Genomic DNA, 19,651 nt, shown 5'->3' on the forward strand with positions numbered 1-19,651 from the left:
ACTTTAGCCCTGAAGCCAAATACTACTGTTTTCTGAGGGATTCCACATAACATCACACAGAGTTTTCATTACAAAAATTAAAACAATTTTCACGTTGTTCCAATACAGTTCATCTGTGAAGCATCTAGCATTTAGATATAATTTTTGTTTTAAAATTCTGAAAACCAAACACGGTGCTTAGTAAGAAAGTTCATTCTGGTCTGATTTTTCTTTTGAACAAATCTAGACTGGACTTTTACCGTTTAACAGATACACATTCATTTCGCTCCGCTTCTCAACCTCTCCTTGCACTTTTGGCGATGCCATGAGAATCACTCACGTACAAACACGGCCGGGTCAGTTTCCTTCCCACCAACATGGTCACAAACTTCGGTACCTCCGGGGCAGCGCCGAGCTGCCGGGTACCAGGGCAGGTCCCGCTTGTCGCTGCCCTGGTTCGGAGGGCCGCGCACGGCACAGGGGACAGGGCTGAGGGGACAGGGCACAGGAGACATGGCACAGGGCAGAGGGGACAGGAGACATGGCACAGGGGACAGCGCTGAGGGGACAGGGCACAGGGCTGAGGGGACAGGGCACAGGAGACATGGCACAGGGCTGAGGGGACAGGACACAGAGGACAGGGCTGAGGGCTCAGGGCTGAGGGCACACAGCAAAGGGCTCACGGAGCGCTCCGCGGCGCTGCCCTGAGCCCCTCCCCGCAGGCGGGCGGGCGCACGGGCGGGGCCGCGGGCACCATGGCGGCGCTGGCGGTGGCAGCGGGCCGGGCCGGGAGGGCGGCGGAGGAGAAGGCGGCGGCTTAGCGGGCTCGGCATGGCCCCGGCCCGGCTGTCGCTGCTGCTCCCGCTGCTCCCGCTGCTGCTGGTGGCGGCCTGCGCCTGGCGGCCGGCGCGGGGCCAGGAGGCGCCGCAGACCCCGGACTGGCGGATGACGCTGAAGACGATCCGCAATGGCGTGCACAAGATCGACATGTACCTGAACGCGGCCCTGGACCTGCTGGGCGGCGAGGACGGGCTCTGCCAGTACAAGTGCAGCGACGGTGAGCGGGGCTGGGGCGCGACCCTTGTCCCGGGCAGGGCGGCCCAGCGCCGCTCCCGGGCGAACCTCGCTGAGCTCTCCCGGCGTGCTTTCCTGTAAATAAATACGTGTTTGAATCGCGGCGAGCGAGCTCCTGCACGTGTGTGTGTGTTTAAATACGAGTGTAACGTGTACGGAGCATGTGTACACGTAAGCTCTTCCGTTAAGGCGACTTTTAAGTAGCTCCTTTTAAACGTCTCCAAGGCGTTTCCTTGGGGAAAGGCTTATTACTGTCAAATATGTAGCTGATGTGTCCAGGGAAAAACCCTGGAGTGGGAAGAGTTGCTCTCTCCCGGCTGGTTATTTATGAGCACTCCTGAGCATTTCGGTTTGGGACAGAAAAGCTTATTAACTCTGAGCTATGGAATATATTGTTTCGAAGTGACGCTCGAACAGCAGGTTTTAATGGCAGCCGCGTTTGCCGGAGGAAGGAATGCATCCTGCTGTTTGTGTCCTGCTGCTACCAGCAGAGGACAGCTGTGATCTGCGCTTCTTCCCTCCGCCTCAGCCGCCTGATTTACCTGAACTATAATTGAGGCAGCTCAAGGTGGCATGACCTGGTAGATGACGATGGTTATTATTATCATAATCATCATTATTATATTGGACTGTTATTATGAGGATGAGCCTGCTCGAGCAGGGCGTTTGGACCAGATGACTCACTGTGGTGCCTTCCAGCCTGACCCATTTCTGTGATCGCCTCCCGTGCTGTGCCCATCCCCAGTGCCGGGCAGGCGATGCTCCAGAAATGGGATTTCTTTCCAGGCTTTTCCCAGAATGGGAGGCTGGCATAGCCTGTCATGGTGGGATCACATCAGCCCAGTTTACTGTGTCAGATTATTTGCTAAATCAGGAAAGGAGTCTGGTGGTGACACCTGGCTAGCTGTACAAGAGTGGCCAGGACACTGTGACATTTACACTCTGTACTGAAATATGCATCTTTCAAATGTATTTTTTTTCCCCTATTACATTTAACTGTGGCTTCAGATTTTTTCCACTACTGAAATGAACGGGAGCGTCATTTTTCAAATTAACTACACAGTCTTTCTTGACTTGGGATGCAGAATTCCTTGGTTTGCTGCACTAGTGAGTGTTTGGGGAGATGTGAGTTTAGCAGTCTCTACTAATTCAAATTCTATTAATGTTACAGCTGTAGAAATAAAAATGATGTTTCAACCCAGCTAAGATAAAAAAAAAAATCAGAGAACTACTGCATATAGAGCATAGAAGTACTAATGAATTTACACTAAAGTACTCTGTTAATACACTCCTATATATTACATACTTAACCAACACATGGATTTCAGTAATTTTTTTTAACATAGGAAGCAAATATTGACACTTGCTCAGGTGCCTTGTCTCGCTTTCTAAAAAAAATTGCTTAGTACCCCTAAGTTGTAATTTGGAAAGAATTGTTGATATGCAGGTGCCTGAATATGTTTAAGTTAAAAATACAACTGACACTGGCTTGAACAAATGTCTGTAGTGAGTTTTAAAACTACTAAAACCCTGTGCAAAAAATTTTTTAAAACTACTAAAATCCTGTGCAAAAAAATCTATTTGAGACATGACCATGACAAATTCCCTTTTTCAGGATCAAGGCCCATTCCTCGCTTTAAATATAAACCATCACCACCAAATGGCTGTGGATCCCCTGTGTTTGGAGTTCAGGTAAGTATTTCCATTTTGGGGCTCCTTTCTATATCTTTCATACATCAGCTTTCCTCAATAAAGATGATTTCTTCCATTCCCCCTTCTGAGACAGCATCCATGTACAAGGTCCTTGTTCTTATCAGCTCCTAACACATGCTCTGGTAACAACATAGGGGAAGTGTTAGTATTGTAAACGAACCTAGCATAAACATTTTCAAAGATTACAAGCATAAAATGTAATGATGATAAACTTCTTGGGTTTTGAGTGTTTGGTTTAGTGTTTTGTTTGCAGAGTCTTGAAAGCATTGCGTAACTGCAGCTGTAGCCGTGTGAGAGTGGAGAGTTTGGCTATGACTGTTCTGACTCACACTAACCCTTTCTCCATAATGCTAGAAAGAAAATAGGAGTCAACTTGTTGTCCTCCAGCTTTGGGACTTTCTTTTTCCCCCCAACTCTGCCCATCCACCACCCCAGTGTAGGCTGGGGCAGGGCAGGAGGCTGGGTGGGGACACAGCTGGGCAGCAGACCACACTGAACAGAGGGATGGATGTTCCACACTGTGTAGAGCTGCCCAGCAATAAAATCTGGAGCACTGGGAGAAGGTGGGGAAGGGAAGGGGTCATTGCAGAGATGTGTGTGACTTCCAAGTGGCTGTTGCTCAGAGGCTGGCTTGGTATCCCCTCTGCTTTGAAATGTGCTGAATGCTTTTTGCACTGCTTATTTTGGGATATTTTTTTAATTCATCTACTGTGTACAGTAGTACACCAGTACACATTATATTAAATGCTGAGGCTGCAAATGAAAAAAACCCCAAAACCAGTGGAATATGTGTCTTTATGCTCCGTCTGTTCTGAAAGTCTCTTTGTTCTCTTTCCATTTCTGGTTCTTCTTTGCATTTGACTTTGGCACTGAAGGCAAATGTTACTGTTTTCTGAGGAATTCCACACAACATCAATCAGAATTTTCATTAAAAAAATTAAAACAATTTTCACATGGTTCCAGTTCAGTTCATCTGTGAAGCATCTATCATTTAGATACAATTTTTTTTAAATTTTTAATTTAAAACTGTTTAATTAAACAGCTAATTTAAACGAATTTTATTCTAAAAACTAAATTTAAACTAATTTAAAACTAGATTTAATTTTTAAATTGTGTACTATGTACTACTTCTTTGATTCGTCTACTAAACTGTCTTTATCTCAGCTCATCCCAATAATTTTAATTTTTAACTGTTCCAGTCTGTCCATAGGCTGTATTTTTCTTATGCTGGAATACCAATGGAGGTGTGTGTGTGTTTTCCTCACAGTTTGACATCGGTATCCCTTCAATGACAAGGTGCTGCAATCACCACGACAGATGCTATGATACTTGTGGCAATAAAAAAAATGATTGTGATGAGCAGTTTCAGACCTGCCTCTCAAAAATCTGCAGAGATGTGCAGAAAACGCTTGGAATCTCAGAGAGTGTCCAGGGTAAGTGTGAAAATGCCTTTTTTTTTTTTTTTAAGTTTGATCTGAGCTTAACTTGGCAAAGAATCTTTGTGCAGTGCAGTAAGACCACATTTTCATAAGGTGATGGAAGATGCTTTGTTCTGTCCTGTTGTGCAGCCCAGATGCTTGTACAACAGAGCAGTGACACAGCACAGGGAAATGATCAGGGTAAAAACTAACTTAGAATTAAGGTTAGTTTTAACTTTAGGGGAAAAATAATGCTGCCCATTTGGGAGTATGAGTATTGAAATAGAACTTGATCAAAGTGCATGTATAATTCTTGCATTTACTGTAACAGCTGTAGGATGACTGTTCTGCTGGGTGACTTCTAAACTTCCATGTGTGATTGCTAGTAAACTGTAGGAAAATACAGAATCTTTCCCTGTATGAAATAAGGTGTTCAAATAATAAACAGTCATAGTGGAAGTAGTTAATGCTGTCCCCTGGTGAATAAATGATAGGTTTCTCAGTAACAGGCCATATTATACTTCTTCTGGTTGTTGGCCTGCATCTGATGGGTACATGACATAACCACTTTTTAACGTGGACAGTGTCACTTTCACAGTAAATACTCCACTGAGAGCAGTAAGTTTTTAGAACAATCTTTTGTTTGAACTTCTCAAATTTATCTAACTGTAAATAAATCATCATGTTAGTCTTCAGTGTCAAAACTGGTCAATATTTGTTCAGTTCTGTTGAGCTGATGTTAAAGACAGCAATCTCTGCATAAACTGGGATGTTGAGAGTGAGAAGGTAAACCAGCTCTTTCATCTTCCAAGATTCAGTATGTTTCCAACACAGAAAACATACCATATGCAATGAATTTTCATTTTGTTTGGCATATAAAAAATCTTTACTCAAAACTTAAATCACTCTGTGTTGGTTCAGTCTTTCATTTGACAATCTGTTTGCTTTGCCCAGAGAAAATTGCTTCTTTCTTAGAGTCATTCTCAGTTTGACAGTTTTAGCCTGTTAGTTTTATATTCCACCCAAGGAGCACTTTTAACTGAACTCTTCTTTGCTTGCAGCTTGTGAATCAACTGTTCAGCTGCTGTTTGATGCAGTTATACATTTAGGATGCAAACCATACCTGGACAGCCAGAGAGCTGCTTGTGAGTGTCCTTACGAGGGCAAGTCAGATCTCTGAGAGAAGACACCGAGATCGCGTGGTGTAACAAAGCTGAAGATCCGGCCAAAAGGAAGCAAGGCTTTGGTTACAAACTTCCTGCTTTTCAGACAGCGACACATTAAACACTGACATGAATTTACTGATTTGAAGATCACTACGATATTCTCATTCATGTAAAAAAGAAACAAGTCGTCCTTCTCTCCATTTTATGCCAGAAGCTTGGGAACTGAAATTGCTTTCCTTTGGTGTATGTTCACCTAGGGTGTGCCATTGTAAAATGCTGGTGCCATTTTAATGTTCCCAAGAAAGCTCCATAGTGGGGACATCACAGGCACCAAAGAGTTATATTGAATTCTCAGGTGATTTTTAATACAGGTCAAATTTTAGGTTTGCTAGCAGTTGAAGGATCTGATGGGTTCAGCAGGAGAGTGTGTTGTGTGTACCAATATGAGACATCTTAGATAGCGTGTACCTGCGTGTTTCTGCTGCAACTGCCTTGAGTTCTCTCCCATGTATGTGGTCCTGCAGGTTTGTTGTTAAAAACCCAGGAAAACGCCCCAAGCCAATGTACATGCACTACATATTTCTACCTGATTCTATATCAATGCCTTACTTCTGCAGCACTTTTCAGATCAAATACGTTGATCCTTTCAAGGGCTGTCCAGTAAAATGAACAGTTTGCAGCCTAAGGATATAGTTTTGATTTGACAGAATGGTGAAATGTAGTTTCTATGTTATTTTTAAAAAATTAATCAAATGTCTGTTTTTGAATAAAACATTTTGTGTTGTGTATTATATGCACGGAAAGGATATATGTACAAATATGTTGATTTATATTTCTGTTGTGGCACAACTTGGCTACTGTATTCATCTTTGCTTTCATTTAGTCTGTTATGAAAACCAAAAGCAAGTTCCACAGTTAAGATCAGTGTGCCCAAAAAACTTATTTAAGATTCCCTCTGTGAGGCTGATGGATATATGAGCCTGTACTTCTGTCACTTGTTCTCTCTCTGACTTCTCTAGCTAAAAATCACCTGATGTCTGAATTATTTGGGGCTTGCTCTCTGTACTTGTTGGTTATCTACAGGTGTCAGTCCTTAGTTAAGTTCTGCATTAGGTCCTCTGTTAGAAAGATAATGATTTGTTTTCATTAAAAATCAATTTGCTTTAAATATTCACAGGAAAGGAATGAAAATTAAAATATTGCATCTGTGAACAGGCAATAGAAATTAAATGCATAAAATTCACTGGACTATAGACTATAATGTCATATAATTTTGTGTGTTTTTCTTTACCAGTTGTGGTTTTGGTTTGTTTGTCACTAAAGCTTAGTGTACATGACAGTGAAGGTAAGGGCTTCATAAACAAAAAGTTTCTGTTTAAGTTCTTTGGTCGTGCCTCAAGGTTTCTTTTCTTATTTGCGGATATGAAATAGCACTAAAAGAGAAGTATTACTGTAGAGCTTTGCAAAACTTTGCTAGATGAACTTGTACTTCTAACTTTGGTGAGAGAAATATTACTGTAGAGCTTTATGAAACTTTGCTAGATGAACTTGTACTTCTCCTAACTTTGGTGAGAGAGAAGTATTACTGTACAGCTTTGCAAAACGTTGCTAGATGAACTTGTACTTCCCCTAACTTTGGTGACATTCATTTCCTACCACAGAATTGAAACAATTCTGCCTTACCCTGGAATTCCATGGTTGTAAACCTAAAAATCTTTTTAACATTAAGGAGGGAATGTTAATAGCATTGTTTGTTTCAAATGACAAAGTACCATAATGAGTCCAAACCACTAATCCAGCTAGATGACTTGCTGAGTTCTGTACAAATGGGCTTAAACTAGGTGCTTAAATTAATGCATATGCTGGGTTTGGATGGGATAGAGTTAATTTTCTTCCCAGTAGCTGCTGCAGTGCTGTGTTTTGGATACAGTGTGAGAGTAATGGTGGTAACACTTTGATGATTTAGTTGTTGCTGAGCAGTGCTTACCTTAAATCCAGGACTTCCCAGTTCACCACACTCCACCAGCGAGGAGGTGCACAAGAAGCTGGAAGGAAGCATGGCCAGGACAGCTGACCCAAACTGCCCAAAGGTATATTTCACACCACAGAGTATCATGCCCAGGACATAAAAAGGGAGAGTTTATATCCTGATCAGCTAGAAGGCATCATCTGCTGCTTGGGGACTGGACAGGGGGTGGTGAACAATGAATAGCATGTCACTTCTTTGTCTTGGGGTCTATACATCTTTCTCTTTATCCTTCTCATTTTTATTATTATTTTTGTTTACTTTATTTCAGTTACTGAAGTGTTCTTACCTAAACCCATGAGTTTTACTTTTTCTGCTTCTCCTTCTCACCATCCCATGTGTGTGTGTGTGCCTGTGTGTGTACACATATATATTAGTCACTGGCTGGGGTTAAACCATGACAACACAGACAGTTTTCACTGTTGGAAACAGCTGGGTTTTGTTCCCTCCTTTGCTGACCTGTAATTATACCATAAAAGCCTCCTGGAGTTTATTTCAAACCACATAAAACACTAAAAGAGCTTTAATACTTCTGGATAGCACTTTGATAGTTCTGCTTGCAAACCACAGGAGGCATTTCACTTCTTCCAGGTAGTCTTTACTTTGCACAAGCTTTTCCTGTAGCAGAAATCCTTGATAGAGTTGCCTGCAAGTTATACAAAATGCATTTTGCAGACCATAGCCCTAAGATGAAGGCTAGCTATCGCCCCTAGGATCAATCATACCATTTAAGAACTTACATATTTATAAATATATGCAAAAACGTAATGCTTGTCCTGCTTGTGGCAGCTAATGTTTTCCTTAGCAGCTGATACAATGCTGTGTTTTGGATTGAGGATGAGAGGAATGTTGATAAAGCACAGCTTCTCCTGCTGCCCTGCCAGCAAGGAGGCTGATGTGCACAAGGTTTGGGAGCAGGCTTCAGCTGACTCAAGGAATATCCCATATGGAATCCCATATGAACAATAAAACTGGGGGGAGTTGGCAGGGAAGGGCACTGATCACTCCTTGACTGGCTGGGCATCGATCAGTGAGCAAATGTACTGCATGTCACTCACCTTGTATATCCTTTTGGTATTATTTCCCCACCCTTTCCTGTCCTGTTAAACTTTCTTTACCTTTTTTCTGATTTTCTCCCTCATCCCACTGGAGGGAGTGAGTGAACAGCTCCATGCTAGATTAAAGCATAAAAACACTAGATAGCAGCTCATTTAACTCAACACTGCATGTTTTTGTGTAGTCAGTAATGCTGTACAGCAGTGTGTCCACAATCAAACTTCCTTCTTCAGACTGCAGTTCTGATCTATCCATAATGCTTTTTCCAAAAAATACCCACCTACAATCTGCAAGCGTTTCTAAACCTATAGGCACATCTCACAATAAAACTTTCATGCATTACAATGACCCCAACACAGTGGCTGAGCCTGCTCTCAGCCTCCAGCAAAACAGAGCAGAAGAAAACTCCATCTTACAAGGATCTAAGCAAACTGCTGGACTGAGGAACATTGCTGACAAAGTTCTGGATTTCGGTTCTGCAGCTGCAGAACTTCACACGAGAGTCTGGCTGCCAGTGGGTTCAGGGGCAGCTCTAGCATGAGCTGTGAGAGCGGGGATCTGCAGTTGCCAAAAAATGAACCTGTTTGGTAGGAGTCTAAATGTTACCCAGTATAAGAGGCAAACTTTGTGATAGTGTCATGTTCTAACTAAAGTTTGCACAAAGACGATTGAAACAAAGTTCTATCTTGATCCAGCTGCCTACTGGCAGTCTGAGGGTAACAAGTCTGAACAAGACAAAAGCAAAGGCAATTAAAAATACCCCATGGCTCCTTTAATCAAAGGGAGACATCTTGTCTGAAATTTTTACCCATGCAAGAAGCCAGAGTAAAACCAGACTGGGTAAAAATGCCTATAATTCCACTCTAAATCTGCTTCTTTTTTGTGTTTGTAGCAGCACTCTCCTGAGTGCACATTCATATCTGAGTTTCATATCTAAAAGTAGGCTAGATAAAAAAATCAGATCCCTCTAGGGTATAATCTGTGAAGCTCTTGTACTGAAGAATGGGTTTAGTCACTGGCTTTGGTTTAGAAACTTGTTTGTTATGTAATTGATCAATGAGTGGTAAGTGCCACATAATTCCCAGTCGGGAATACTCGTTAACACACCTGGGCACTCTCGTCAATACCTTGTCCCTCGCCTCACAGTTCCGAAAACATCAAAGAGAACAGAGCAAAGCTGTAGAATGATCCACACATCCAAACCTCCCAAGGGCTGTGAGTGGGTGCCCGAATGGGAACGCACTTTGAGGAACAGGAGCCGTACAGGAAAGAAAACATGATGGGCCTCAAATGGGAATTTGAGTTTTGAAAAATTTAAACTGAGCACGGGAGGCTCTCACCATATTTCAGGACGCTGGTTTTGTACAAGCCGGGGCAGTCAGTCGATCACGGTCTCTGAAGGTCTGATCACAGGAAACACACGGCGCACTTCAGCACCGCATCCCTGGGCTTTCCCGGCTCCGGCCTTCGCCCAGCGCCGGAGGCGGCTGCTCGCGGATGAGGCGGGGCGGTTAACCGCCAGAAGGCGTGGAAGAGAGGGAAGGGCTTGGCTGCGCTTGCTTGGCTTTGTTTCCGCTCGCTTCAGTTCGGTTCTTGTCGTGTCGGTGTGCAGCCGGTGCCTCAGTCCACGGCGATGTCGGGCTCGGAGCGGCAGCCGCGGGCGGGTGCGTGTGCGGTGGGGACGCGGTGGGGAAGGGCCGGGCCGCGCTGCTCGGGGCTCCTGCCGGAGGCAGCGCGGAGTGGGAGCGGGACGGGGAATGTCTGCGAGGGGCTACCGGAGGCAGAGGGACGGGGAATGTCTGCGAGGGGCCGGGGGCAGCGGGGCTGCCGAAGGCAGAGGGACGGGAAGTGTCCGTGAGGGGCCGGGGGCAGCGGGGCTGCCGGAGGCAGAGGGACGGGGAATGTCTGCGAGGGGCCGGGGGCAGCGGGGCTGCCCGGCCGGAGCGCCCGAGCTTCCCCCAGAGGGGGAGGGCTGCCCGAAGGGCCGCTGCCGGCGCTCACGGAGCTTTGCTTCTGTCCTTCTTTCTGTGAAAAACACGTTCACTCTCCGTGAAATTAAAAAAAAAAAAATAATAATAAAGGGCAATAGGAAACAAGGACCATAGAGCAAAGATTATTACAGCCGGGTGCATCCTGGCCCTCAGGCAAGACCACACTTACCTTTGGGGATGCTCCCTACATCAGCCATCACATCTGTTGCATTAGCCTGGAGCGGATTCAATGCAATTACGGAATTCAATTCAGTTATGCATGGTAAACTTTCCTTTATGCATAGTAAAGTTTCCTTTTTAGTTTACATATTCCAAGAGCTATTAAATTTGGGTCTGCCTTTTTTTAACACCTGCAGTTTTTGAGCTTTGGTCCCCACTGCCTTCAGATGGTGAATGCCGATTGTTGGCATGTAGCGGGTGTCTTCTTCATATGTTCATTGGATGTTATCCCATCCAAGCGGGCATTTTACACAAGCATACTTATAGCAGCTATTTCACTAAGTTTAATTAACAACAGAAATAAAAACTATATAACAAAGATACTTTAACACTACATATCTAAAATCCATTTTAATATTTGTGAAAAGCCAATATTATAATGTGTGTCTATAACATTTCCTTCCTTCCGGAGGAGGAAAGGAACGTTCGAGAAGGTGGGAGGTGAAGGATGGCCAACAAGGAAATGGATTTGCAGTAAATCCCGCAGGGGAAAACCCCTCTGGCTTCCCGGCACAGCCTCGGGGAAAGTGGGGAAGGTTCCCTGCGTGTCACTGGAGGGCAGGAGAAGTCAGAGCAGTAAAACTTGGCCTGGGTCCCCGGAGATGCAGCCAGGCTTAAAGGGAATTATTTTGTGTGCCGTCTGGCTGTTTCTAAGGGCCTTGCCCTTTGTGGTCTTGATGGTAGATCTGTTGAGATGGAAATGCATCCAGGGATAGACTCTGTGAGATTCCAGTGTAACCTAGTTCATACCTGATTTTTGATTCCTTTGAAGCAATCCATCTTCACGAAATTAGGGATAAGTAGTCCCATTAGTCTCAATCAGACTTTAGAACAAACTTGTTCCAATGTAAGACAAACAGAAAACTTTTCATAAATCATGATAATTCAAATAGTGTTTATGTGAATGAAGCTGCGATACGAGAGGGACAATGAAAAACCTAAGACTAGTAAGTTACTAAACAGGATTAACTTAACAGGAAATTTTTTTCCCAGTTTCCTGTAGCCCAGGAATTCTAGTCCTCCTGTGTCTACGTTTTCTGTCTTAAAGTTTGATGATTATAAAATTTTATTATCTGTTTCATGGTGGGGGGGGGGGTGGATCGCAGGAGCTTTTGTCCTCTATCAAGATACAGCTATGTTAGTTTTGCAAAAGGCATTAATAACATCTGAAAAAATGGATGTGAAAAGCTAATATTGTATGTGCAAAGTAGTTTGCAAAATACATGTACATGTGACTCTTCTTATAATTGCAGGCCATGTCCAGCTGGATAGCAGACCTATATTACCCACCAAAGGTACAGTGTTATATACAGTTCTCATAATGTGGTAGTGAGTCTCTACCACTAGTAGTAGTGATTTAGTAGCCCACTGAGATGCTTAAGTAAGAGGAACAAGGATTCCAGCCTAACCATCTGCAAGTCTGTAGTTCTGCACACTCCCAAGATGTGCACATCCCTTGTTGTTCCCTCACTGTTACTTTCATGTCCCTTCTGTACTGGAGGTACTTAAAGTCTTTATAGACCAGCAGAAGAAAAGGTTTAAATCTTGCATTTTTTCAGTTGTCAATGGCTGTTACACTATCTACTGTGGCTCATGCTGCATGCAACCTCAAAGAGAATGCTCAGCTTTGTATTAGCAGCATGACTGAAAGAAAAGAAACAACAATGTATTTTTAAGTTATGTAAAATTTTTACTATTGAGTTAGAGTCTCGTTAAAAAAATACACCAAGCTAGTTAGTTATATAAAATCATCATCTCTGAATATGTTTATACAGATGCACAGCAGATACAAAATATGCATGTCTTGACCACATGAAATTCAGACTGCTGGAGTCAGAACTTCCAGAACAGCCTCCAAAAGCTGTGGGTACAGACAAACACTAATGAGGCTGTTTCCTTGCATGCCTACTTACCTGATGTGTGAATGAGCTTTTGGTTCACATGAACAGCTAAACTTTAAGGCTGGATGCATAATTTCAAATTGGTTTTGTTTGTTTTTAATGAATGAGTTTGTGGCTAAATAACTTTTTGATTTCTCTAACAGATGGAAATGAGAACATCACAGAAGTAGATGCACTCAATATAAGGTAAAGTTCTGGTGGCAGTGACAGATGTCCCAAGGGACTGAGGTCAGTGCAGGGCTTTCTGATTTTTGTTAATGAATGATTAATGATTTGATTCAACTCCACCCACTTACAAAACATGTTTGTAGTTTTAGCTACACCAGCTGCAGATGTGAAGGCATGTGGAAGGGATTATGAGGAGTGTTCTCTTTTTATCGTAGGCAATGTGCAAATACCATCACATTCTGAGGAGCCACTGGACAGAAGGTTAGATTGTAGCACAGGAACTTATTCCTCTGGAAGGAGGCTATATGGTCCGTGGAACAGCGATTCCATAAAAGCCCTGAAAACACTAAACCACCTGCCTGATAACTTTGCCTTATCCATACAGCTGAGTAGAGAAAGAACTGTTTAGGGAATTATCTAAAATTCACAGGAACCAGTGACCAAACTGTCCAAAATCCCTACTAGCCATGCACCTAGCCAAATCCTAAGGAAGAGAAATTGACAAAATCTGAAAAAATTCTGGTATGGGTGAAATTGTTCATAATTGCAAGGCTAAAATTTATAATCTTTGCATTTTATCATGTTTGGTACTCAGAATGGGAACAATGTGATAAAGCACACAACTTCTCTTATTGGTTATCCAGCCAACATTGTAGAACCTCCCTGACTTTGAACAGTCATGTTAAATTCCTGTTCTGTCTGAATTCTTGTGTATATGTTACAAAAACATATTTCAGTAAGGGAATTCTCATAACAAAGTGGAAAAGCAGAGACTGCCTATGGGTAATGATGGTAATTTTGCTGCATAACAAAAGCATTTGCCAAAGAAACTCTGATCTTCAACATCTGCAGACAAATATTCTAAGCAACTTTCTCCTGTAATTGCACCAAACCTGAATATTCCATAGCATGAAAGAGAGTATTAACATGGCAGGAATTACAGCTCTGACCAGAGCCAGCACTATGACCCTGACTGGCATTCCATGTATCTCGAACTCTTGACCTGTCTGTTGCCAGCATTGTTGCCAGAAGTGTTTCAGTTTCTGTTTTCTGCACCAGGAACTGCTAAAGCAGAAAGATTGTCTGCTTCATCCTTCTAATTACAGCCATGTTAACACTTAGCATCTTTTGGGTCCAAGTGTTGACACGACTGTGGCTCCACAGCCACGTCCAGAGTGTGCTGTCACACATCCTATGACGTGTTTTGCTGATAAACGAATAAAATTGCACAATGCTACTCCCAAACACACAAGTATTCTATGTGTTTGCTGCCATGATAAAGTCCTCTACTTAGAACCTGGGTCAGTCATTTTTTCTGTGCTTAAAAAGACCTCTGTCCTTCAGGAGTTTGTGGGCTGGTTACTAGAAACTTAGATGAACTTGTGAACTTAAACTTGTCAAATTAAATTGTCATAGCTTTCATTTCATTAGGGTAAATAACAAACATTTGTTCTCCTTTTGCAAGATACACTGCACTTAGCACCTCATCCCCAGTTTATAGTCTATTGATTATAATGCAGCACTTGATTTACTTAGAAAAACTTGATGTAGATCTCAGACAGCTACAATTCCAAGTAAGTGCATGTGTACTGTCCAATTATGTTAGTATTTATCTAAACACATAACATGGAGAATTGGAGCCATGTCTGAAATTATGTGCCTTAACTAATGAAACAGCCTCATTTACCAAGAATGTTTTCCATGTGTGGCAGCAGACAATCACGTCATCTTGAAGAGAAGTACAAAATGGACCATCGAAGAAGAGGAGTTGCATTAATCTTCAATCATGAGTACTTTTCTTGGCAGTTAAATCTGAGAGACAGACGTGGGACTATGGTTGACAGAGACAATCTGAATCGCACGTAAGAAACTTGGTTGCTCCACTAAACCTTAAAAAAATCTAAACTTTAGAAATCATCTTCAAATTAAGGAGTTACCTAAATCTTGTGTTTAAGTAGTGACCAGAAGATTTTGCAGACAAAGCACCAGTGCAACTTGAGTGAAGAAAGCTCTAATTAAAAAGCTTCAAGGCACGTTTTAAGTCACAGAAACTGCTGGCACAAATCCTGTGAGTTCAGAGCTTTCTTTGGACAAACTCTTTGAAGTAACTTTAGGTGTTAGAACTGTACTTGATACCACTTTGAATTCAAAATCAACTTTAGTAGTTTTGTTCATAAATAATGCATATTAATTTCCCCACAGGGAAATAAACTGAGTTGGTAGCAATTGATATATAATGTGAGCAAGATTTTTACTAACACTGATCTGTTCTAACAATAGTTTGACAAACCTTGGATTTGAAGTCAGAGTTTTTGATAACCTGAAAGCAGAAGATGTGCAGAAGAGAATTGATGAAGGTAAGAGACTGTGTATTGGTTATGACTATTGCAGCAGAATTCCCAGATACCTTTTCTTCCAGTCTCTCCATTCATCTTACTTAAAACAAATTGTTGTGCACAAGGAATTTAACATTAGAAGTATTTGAAGGTTAGACTGAAAATTATTTTATTGCATTGTATGTGAAGCTTCAGTGAGAGAACTAATTAAGTCACAAAAAGCTGAAAGACAGTACGTGCAGATGGGAGAAGATAATTACATTCTTCTTTTTATGGTTAGTGCCCCTTCAGCCAGGCTGAATCAATGCACCTTGCAATCCCTACAGTATGGCTTTTCCTGAAAATGGCATCCATTTGAAAAAGGACTGACTGGGGATTCAGTTATATGATACAAATGTACAATGTTTTTTAGACCTGAATAAGAGTGTTTCATCATTTAAACACCACTTGACTATTTCAGCCTCTAAGGAGGACCACAGCAATGCTGACTGCTTCGTGTGTGTGTTCCTGAGCCACGGTAAAGATGATCACATTTATGCACGTGATGACAAAATCGAAATTCAGACAATGACAGACATGTTCAGAGGAGACAAGTGCCAGAGTTTGGTAGGAAAGCCAAAGATATTTATCATTCAGGTAAGATGTCTGTTTCTGAATTCAGTGAAGTTAACACTGACTTGTGTCTCCCTGCAATACATGTCAGTTTTCCTGATGCAGTCCTTCCACAAGGCATTTAAGACAAGGATTCTTCTCTTTTTATTAGAAACCCTAATGTATACTCCTGTTATTATTATTACAGCTGTATTTAATAAGTAATTTTACAAAAAGAAACACAAATTAAACCCATGTCAGATCTACTGTCAGTGTTTTTTGCAGCCTCAGCTCAGTTCCTATTGGTCACACTTCACAGCCCAAGGCTAAGCTGATAAGCTATCTACCCTCTGTATCTTCATTGCTTCCTTCCAGGCAAGTCCCTTTACTTGATCCTCAGTCAAGTTGGGTTTTGTGTTTGGCTTTTTTGTCTGTTTTCCTTTTTTTGTGAGGCTTTTTGGTTGGTTGGTTTTTGTGGTGGTAGTGATTTTCAGTTGTTGTTGTTGGTTGGTTGGGTTTTTTTTGTCTGTGACCTATACTCAGCATCTCTCTCTCTGTAGAATCCAAAGAATCAGATTAAGGCTTTATTGTCTCAGAAACGCTGTTTGTGCTAAGTGGTCAGATGAAGACCATTTATAACCTCTTGTTCCTTCCCTTGGTTCACAGGAGAATGGAAGCTGGGAGGTATCTCAGGAGGTCTCTGGTCCAGCCTCCTGTTCAAAGCAGAGTTATGGGGTCAGGCCAGGTCATGCAGGGCTTTATCCCATCTTTATCCAGATTGCAATTAGCAAACTCATATCTGAACCTGCAGACTGTAATTGTCACAGTTTACAGAATAATTCTAAGAATTACCTCTTTTTTTCCCAAATACAAGCTTCCTCAGGGCACAGGGTTGCTGCAAGAAGCAGTATATTGATAATTCACCTTTCATTAGAACTCATTCAGATTTCCTTTTTTTTTTTCTTAACCTGGTGCCAAAGATGGAAAAAAATACTTTCATATTTAAAATTTAAGGTCAATGTAATACTTGGAATCACTTATATACTCATCAAAAAGCTAATTAACTTAGTTCATCAGCTGAGTTATTTTCCAGCACAACTGGCATAGCAATTACCTCTGGAAATCAGAAATATCAAGATGAAACTTTATCACTGTAAAGAAGATTCTTTGTGGGTTTTTTTTTTTTAGTGGTAGTTCTGAAGTAATGCTCCTTTGTATCTTTTGAGTGTGTTCTCACCTTGTTATCCTCCATGTGTAGCCTTTCTGCTCCACTGACAATGGTGGGATCACTACTGACTTCTCACAAAAACCTTCCCTCAACAAACACACTTGAGACTGCACTAGGAGCAGAAGTGTAACAGCATGTAATGATGGCTGTGCTTCAGAGCTGTAATTCAACACTGCCAAGGGAGGCAGTTCTTCCTCTCTACTCAGCAGTGGTGAGGCTGCCTCTGAAGTATTATATCCAGTTCTGAGTTCCCCAGTTAAGAAAAATGCAGACTTAGTGGAGTGAGTCCTGTAAAGGGCCACAGAGATCATAAAGGGACTCTGGAGCATGTTTGATCTGAGGAGAGGCTGAGAGAGCTGGACTGTTCAGCCTGGAGGAGATGGCTCAGGGGAATCTTACCAACGTTCTGAACAACTGGTGGGAGGGAATAAGAGGGAGACAGCTCTTTTCAGTGGTACCCAAGTGACAGGGTAAGAGGCAGCTGGAACAAATGAGAACACAAAATTTCACCTCAACACAAGAAAACACTTTTTTTACTGTGAGGTTGGTCAAACACTGGAAAAGGTCACCCATACAGACTGTGGAGTCTCCACCTATGGAGATCCTCAAAAGCTGACTGGACATAGTCCTGGACAAAATGCTGTAGCTAACACTGCTTGAGTCAGGGGGTTGGACTAGATGATCTCAGGAGATCCCTTCCAGTCTCAGTGATTCTGAGATCATCTTCAAGCTTTCAATGGAGTTTGTCCCCAACATTTTAAGTGACAGAGAAATAAATGTGTCTTTCTGAAGGCAGAGCCATGGTGATGTGGCACACCTAGCTGAACAGAAGTGCCTCTGGTTAGGGTCAGAATTGTAATATTAACAGTGAGCTCGGCAGGGGTGCAAACATAACACCACTTCTCACCAACAGGCCTGTCGAGGTGATCAACATGATAATGCAGTGATTGCTCATGATGCAACAGACAGCAGTAAATCCCCTGACAATAAGACTGAAGTGGATGCAGCTGGCATCTATACTCTGCCTGCTGGTGCAGACTTCATCATGTGCTACTCTGTGGCACAAGGTGAGTTCCAATATTTTACATCCAGTGTCTGATACTTCACTGTAACAACCCTGAACATGTCTTCATTTTGCAATCCAAAAAATGAGGACAGTTCCATGTAAATCTGATTCACATGTCTGATAAGTAGTAACTTGTCTGGGAAAGAATGTTGTGTGCTAAAGAAGAAATGAAAATAAATTACCAAGGTTAAGTTTACCAAACAAAAGCATTGCCATCAGTCTTGAGGCTGAGCTGCCTCCTGACAGCCAACATCCATCTCTTTTCCAGAGAAAAATTTCAGAGAAAAATTTCCAGAGAAGAATTCCAGAGAAAAAACCATCTCTGGTGGCTTACAAATTTCCCTGCACTACATGGCTGTTCTCTCCAGTCCCCCATGTATGTTGTCCTCAGTCCTATCTGCTCTCTAATGAAGCAGAGGTGCAGTCCTGTAAGCTACCAGTCCCTGAATCATGTTCCTCTTAGCTGAGCACCACAAGTGGTACCAAAGCCATTTCCCATCTACAGTTTGCAGTGTAATTGGCAAAGTGAGATTTACACCCATTAGTAATTCCTTATAGATGGTAGCTAGCAAACTGGGACTCTCATAAATATTTTTCCAAGAGGTTATCACTACTTACATTTGGATCTAATTTTATGTTCTTTTTCTACTCTAGGCTACTATTCTCATCGTGACACTGTATTTGGCTCCTGGTACATCCAAGATTTGTGTGAGACCCTTAGGGATCATGGATCTTCCGGGGAGTTCACAGAACTTCTTACTGTTGTTAACAGGAAAGTATCAGATCGCACATGGAACACAGGCTATGGTTTAAAAAAACAGATTCCTTGTTTTGCCTCAATGCTAACTAAAAAACTGTATTTTCATCCAAAATCTAAGTAGATTATTTTGCAGTGATGACCATTACTATTACCTGCTGGAGAGAAAAGAACACCATCTTAGTTGAGGAAACGTAATATTCTACAAGACTGTAAAATCACTGTGATCAAACATTACAATTTGCATACCTAATAGTTTCTAAAATCTTGAAGCAGTCTTAAAACTAGAATTATACCAGAGAATTCATCTCAGGGAATATGGGAAAAGTTGACTGGGGCCAAAGTATTAGAAGGTACTCAGATTTTATTGAAATTGATGCTTGAAATTGAAATCAGTTGAAATTTATTTTTTTTTCCTAAAAGCATCTTGCTTCATTGCCATCTAACTATGGCACATTTTACTATTTCCAAAACATTTTTACTGTTCTGTTAGATTAACTTGTCTTGCTCCTAGAGCACAGTTTACAGGGAATATGGTTTGTAGGGCACCTTTTTAAATTTGTGGACAGCAGAATCCACAACTTTTGCAGCTTTATTGGGCTTTTTAGACACTGTATAATTTTCTTGCTACACTAAATAGGAACTTAATTCCTTGAGTACAACTATAGCATTAATAAAGGATTAATCAAATAGGGTTGATTAATAAAGGGTTTCCTTTTACTTGAATATAATTTATACTTGAAGCACAATTACAGTTTTCTGGTGCTTTACATCCTCAGGAGAAAAACAGCAGTAATGAGATGAGACCATGTACAGTTTGCTCAGGGTGAGCTTGCCTTGTCTGTATCTCTACAGCTAATGCTGCTGAACATCTCTAGGCAGCTCTACAAAATATAACATGCAAACTTTCATACTTCAGGCCTTTGAGTTGCATCAGGCCTCCTCATGGCCCTGGAGAAGAT

General features: G+C 42.0%; 2 protein-coding genes and 1 long non-coding RNA gene across 6 annotated transcripts; 2 read left to right on the forward strand and 1 right to left on the reverse strand.

Moving 5' to 3' along the window:
* Positions 1 to 688: 688 nt before the first annotated feature.
* On the forward strand, positions 689 to 6,611 carry PLA2G12A (phospholipase A2 group XIIA). The gene is made up of 4 exons (XM_074541040.1): positions 689 to 1,036; positions 2,669 to 2,745; positions 4,034 to 4,199; positions 5,246 to 6,611. Exons 1-4 carry the CDS (start codon positions 811 to 813, stop codon positions 5,362 to 5,364), a joined length of 588 nt encoding a protein of 195 aa, XP_074397141.1. The 5' UTR covers positions 689 to 810; the 3' UTR covers positions 5,365 to 6,611.
* LOC141729144 (uncharacterized) lies at positions 6,125 to 10,468 on the reverse strand. Its single transcript, XR_012580402.1, has 2 exons — positions 9,773 to 10,468; positions 6,125 to 7,395 (listed from the first exon to the last, which is right to left on the reverse strand). It is a non-coding gene; the product is annotated as an uncharacterized LOC141729144 (long non-coding RNA).
* Positions 7,303 to 19,545, forward strand: CASP6 (caspase 6). 4 transcript variants are annotated; one of them, XM_074541039.1, is made up of 8 exons: positions 7,303 to 7,440; positions 11,896 to 11,937; positions 12,687 to 12,729; positions 14,424 to 14,573; positions 14,992 to 15,068; positions 15,508 to 15,683; positions 17,780 to 17,933; positions 18,587 to 19,545. In XM_074541039.1, exons 4-8 carry the CDS (start codon positions 14,458 to 14,460, stop codon positions 18,811 to 18,813), a joined length of 750 nt encoding a protein of 249 aa, XP_074397140.1. In that variant the 5' UTR covers positions 7,303 to 7,440; positions 11,896 to 11,937; positions 12,687 to 12,729; positions 14,424 to 14,457; the 3' UTR covers positions 18,814 to 19,545. The 4 variants fall into 4 exon arrangements, with proteins under 4 accessions (XP_074397140.1, XP_074397139.1, XP_014120909.1 ...); XM_074541038.1 differs by having other exon boundaries at positions 14,427 to 14,573; XM_014265434.3 differs by lacking the exon at positions 7,303 to 7,440 and adding an exon at positions 9,875 to 10,096.
* The last annotated feature ends 106 nt before the right edge of the window (positions 19,546 to 19,651 follow it).

Source organism: Zonotrichia albicollis, chromosome 5 (assembly GCF_047830755.1).
Source record: "Zonotrichia albicollis isolate bZonAlb1 chromosome 5, bZonAlb1.hap1, whole genome shotgun sequence".
NCBI classification, from domain to species: domain Eukaryota; kingdom Metazoa; phylum Chordata; class Aves; order Passeriformes; family Passerellidae; genus Zonotrichia; species Zonotrichia albicollis.

Excerpts from the sequence above, each read along its gene's own strand:
- PLA2G12A (XM_074541040.1), top strand. The coding sequence starts at position 811 with ATGGCCCCGGCCCGGCTGTCGCTGCTGCTCCCGCTGCTCCCGCTGCTG. Across the intron at positions 1,037-2,668 it reads CCAGTACAAGTGCAGCGACG|GATCAAGGCCCATTCCTCGC; the intron begins GTGAGCGGGGCT and ends TCCCTTTTTCAG. Across the intron at positions 2,746-4,033 it reads CCCCTGTGTTTGGAGTTCAG|TTTGACATCGGTATCCCTTC; the intron begins GTAAGTATTTCC and ends TTTTCCTCACAG.
- CASP6 (XM_014265434.3), top strand. The coding sequence starts at position 10,066 with ATGTCGGGCTCGGAGCGGCAGCCGCGGGCGG. Across the intron at positions 12,730-14,423 it reads GTAGATGCACTCAATATAAG|CAGACAATCACGTCATCTTG; the intron begins GTAAAGTTCTGG and ends CATGTGTGGCAG. Across the intron at positions 14,574-14,991 it reads AGAGACAATCTGAATCGCAC|TTTGACAAACCTTGGATTTG; the intron begins GTAAGAAACTTG and ends TTCTAACAATAG.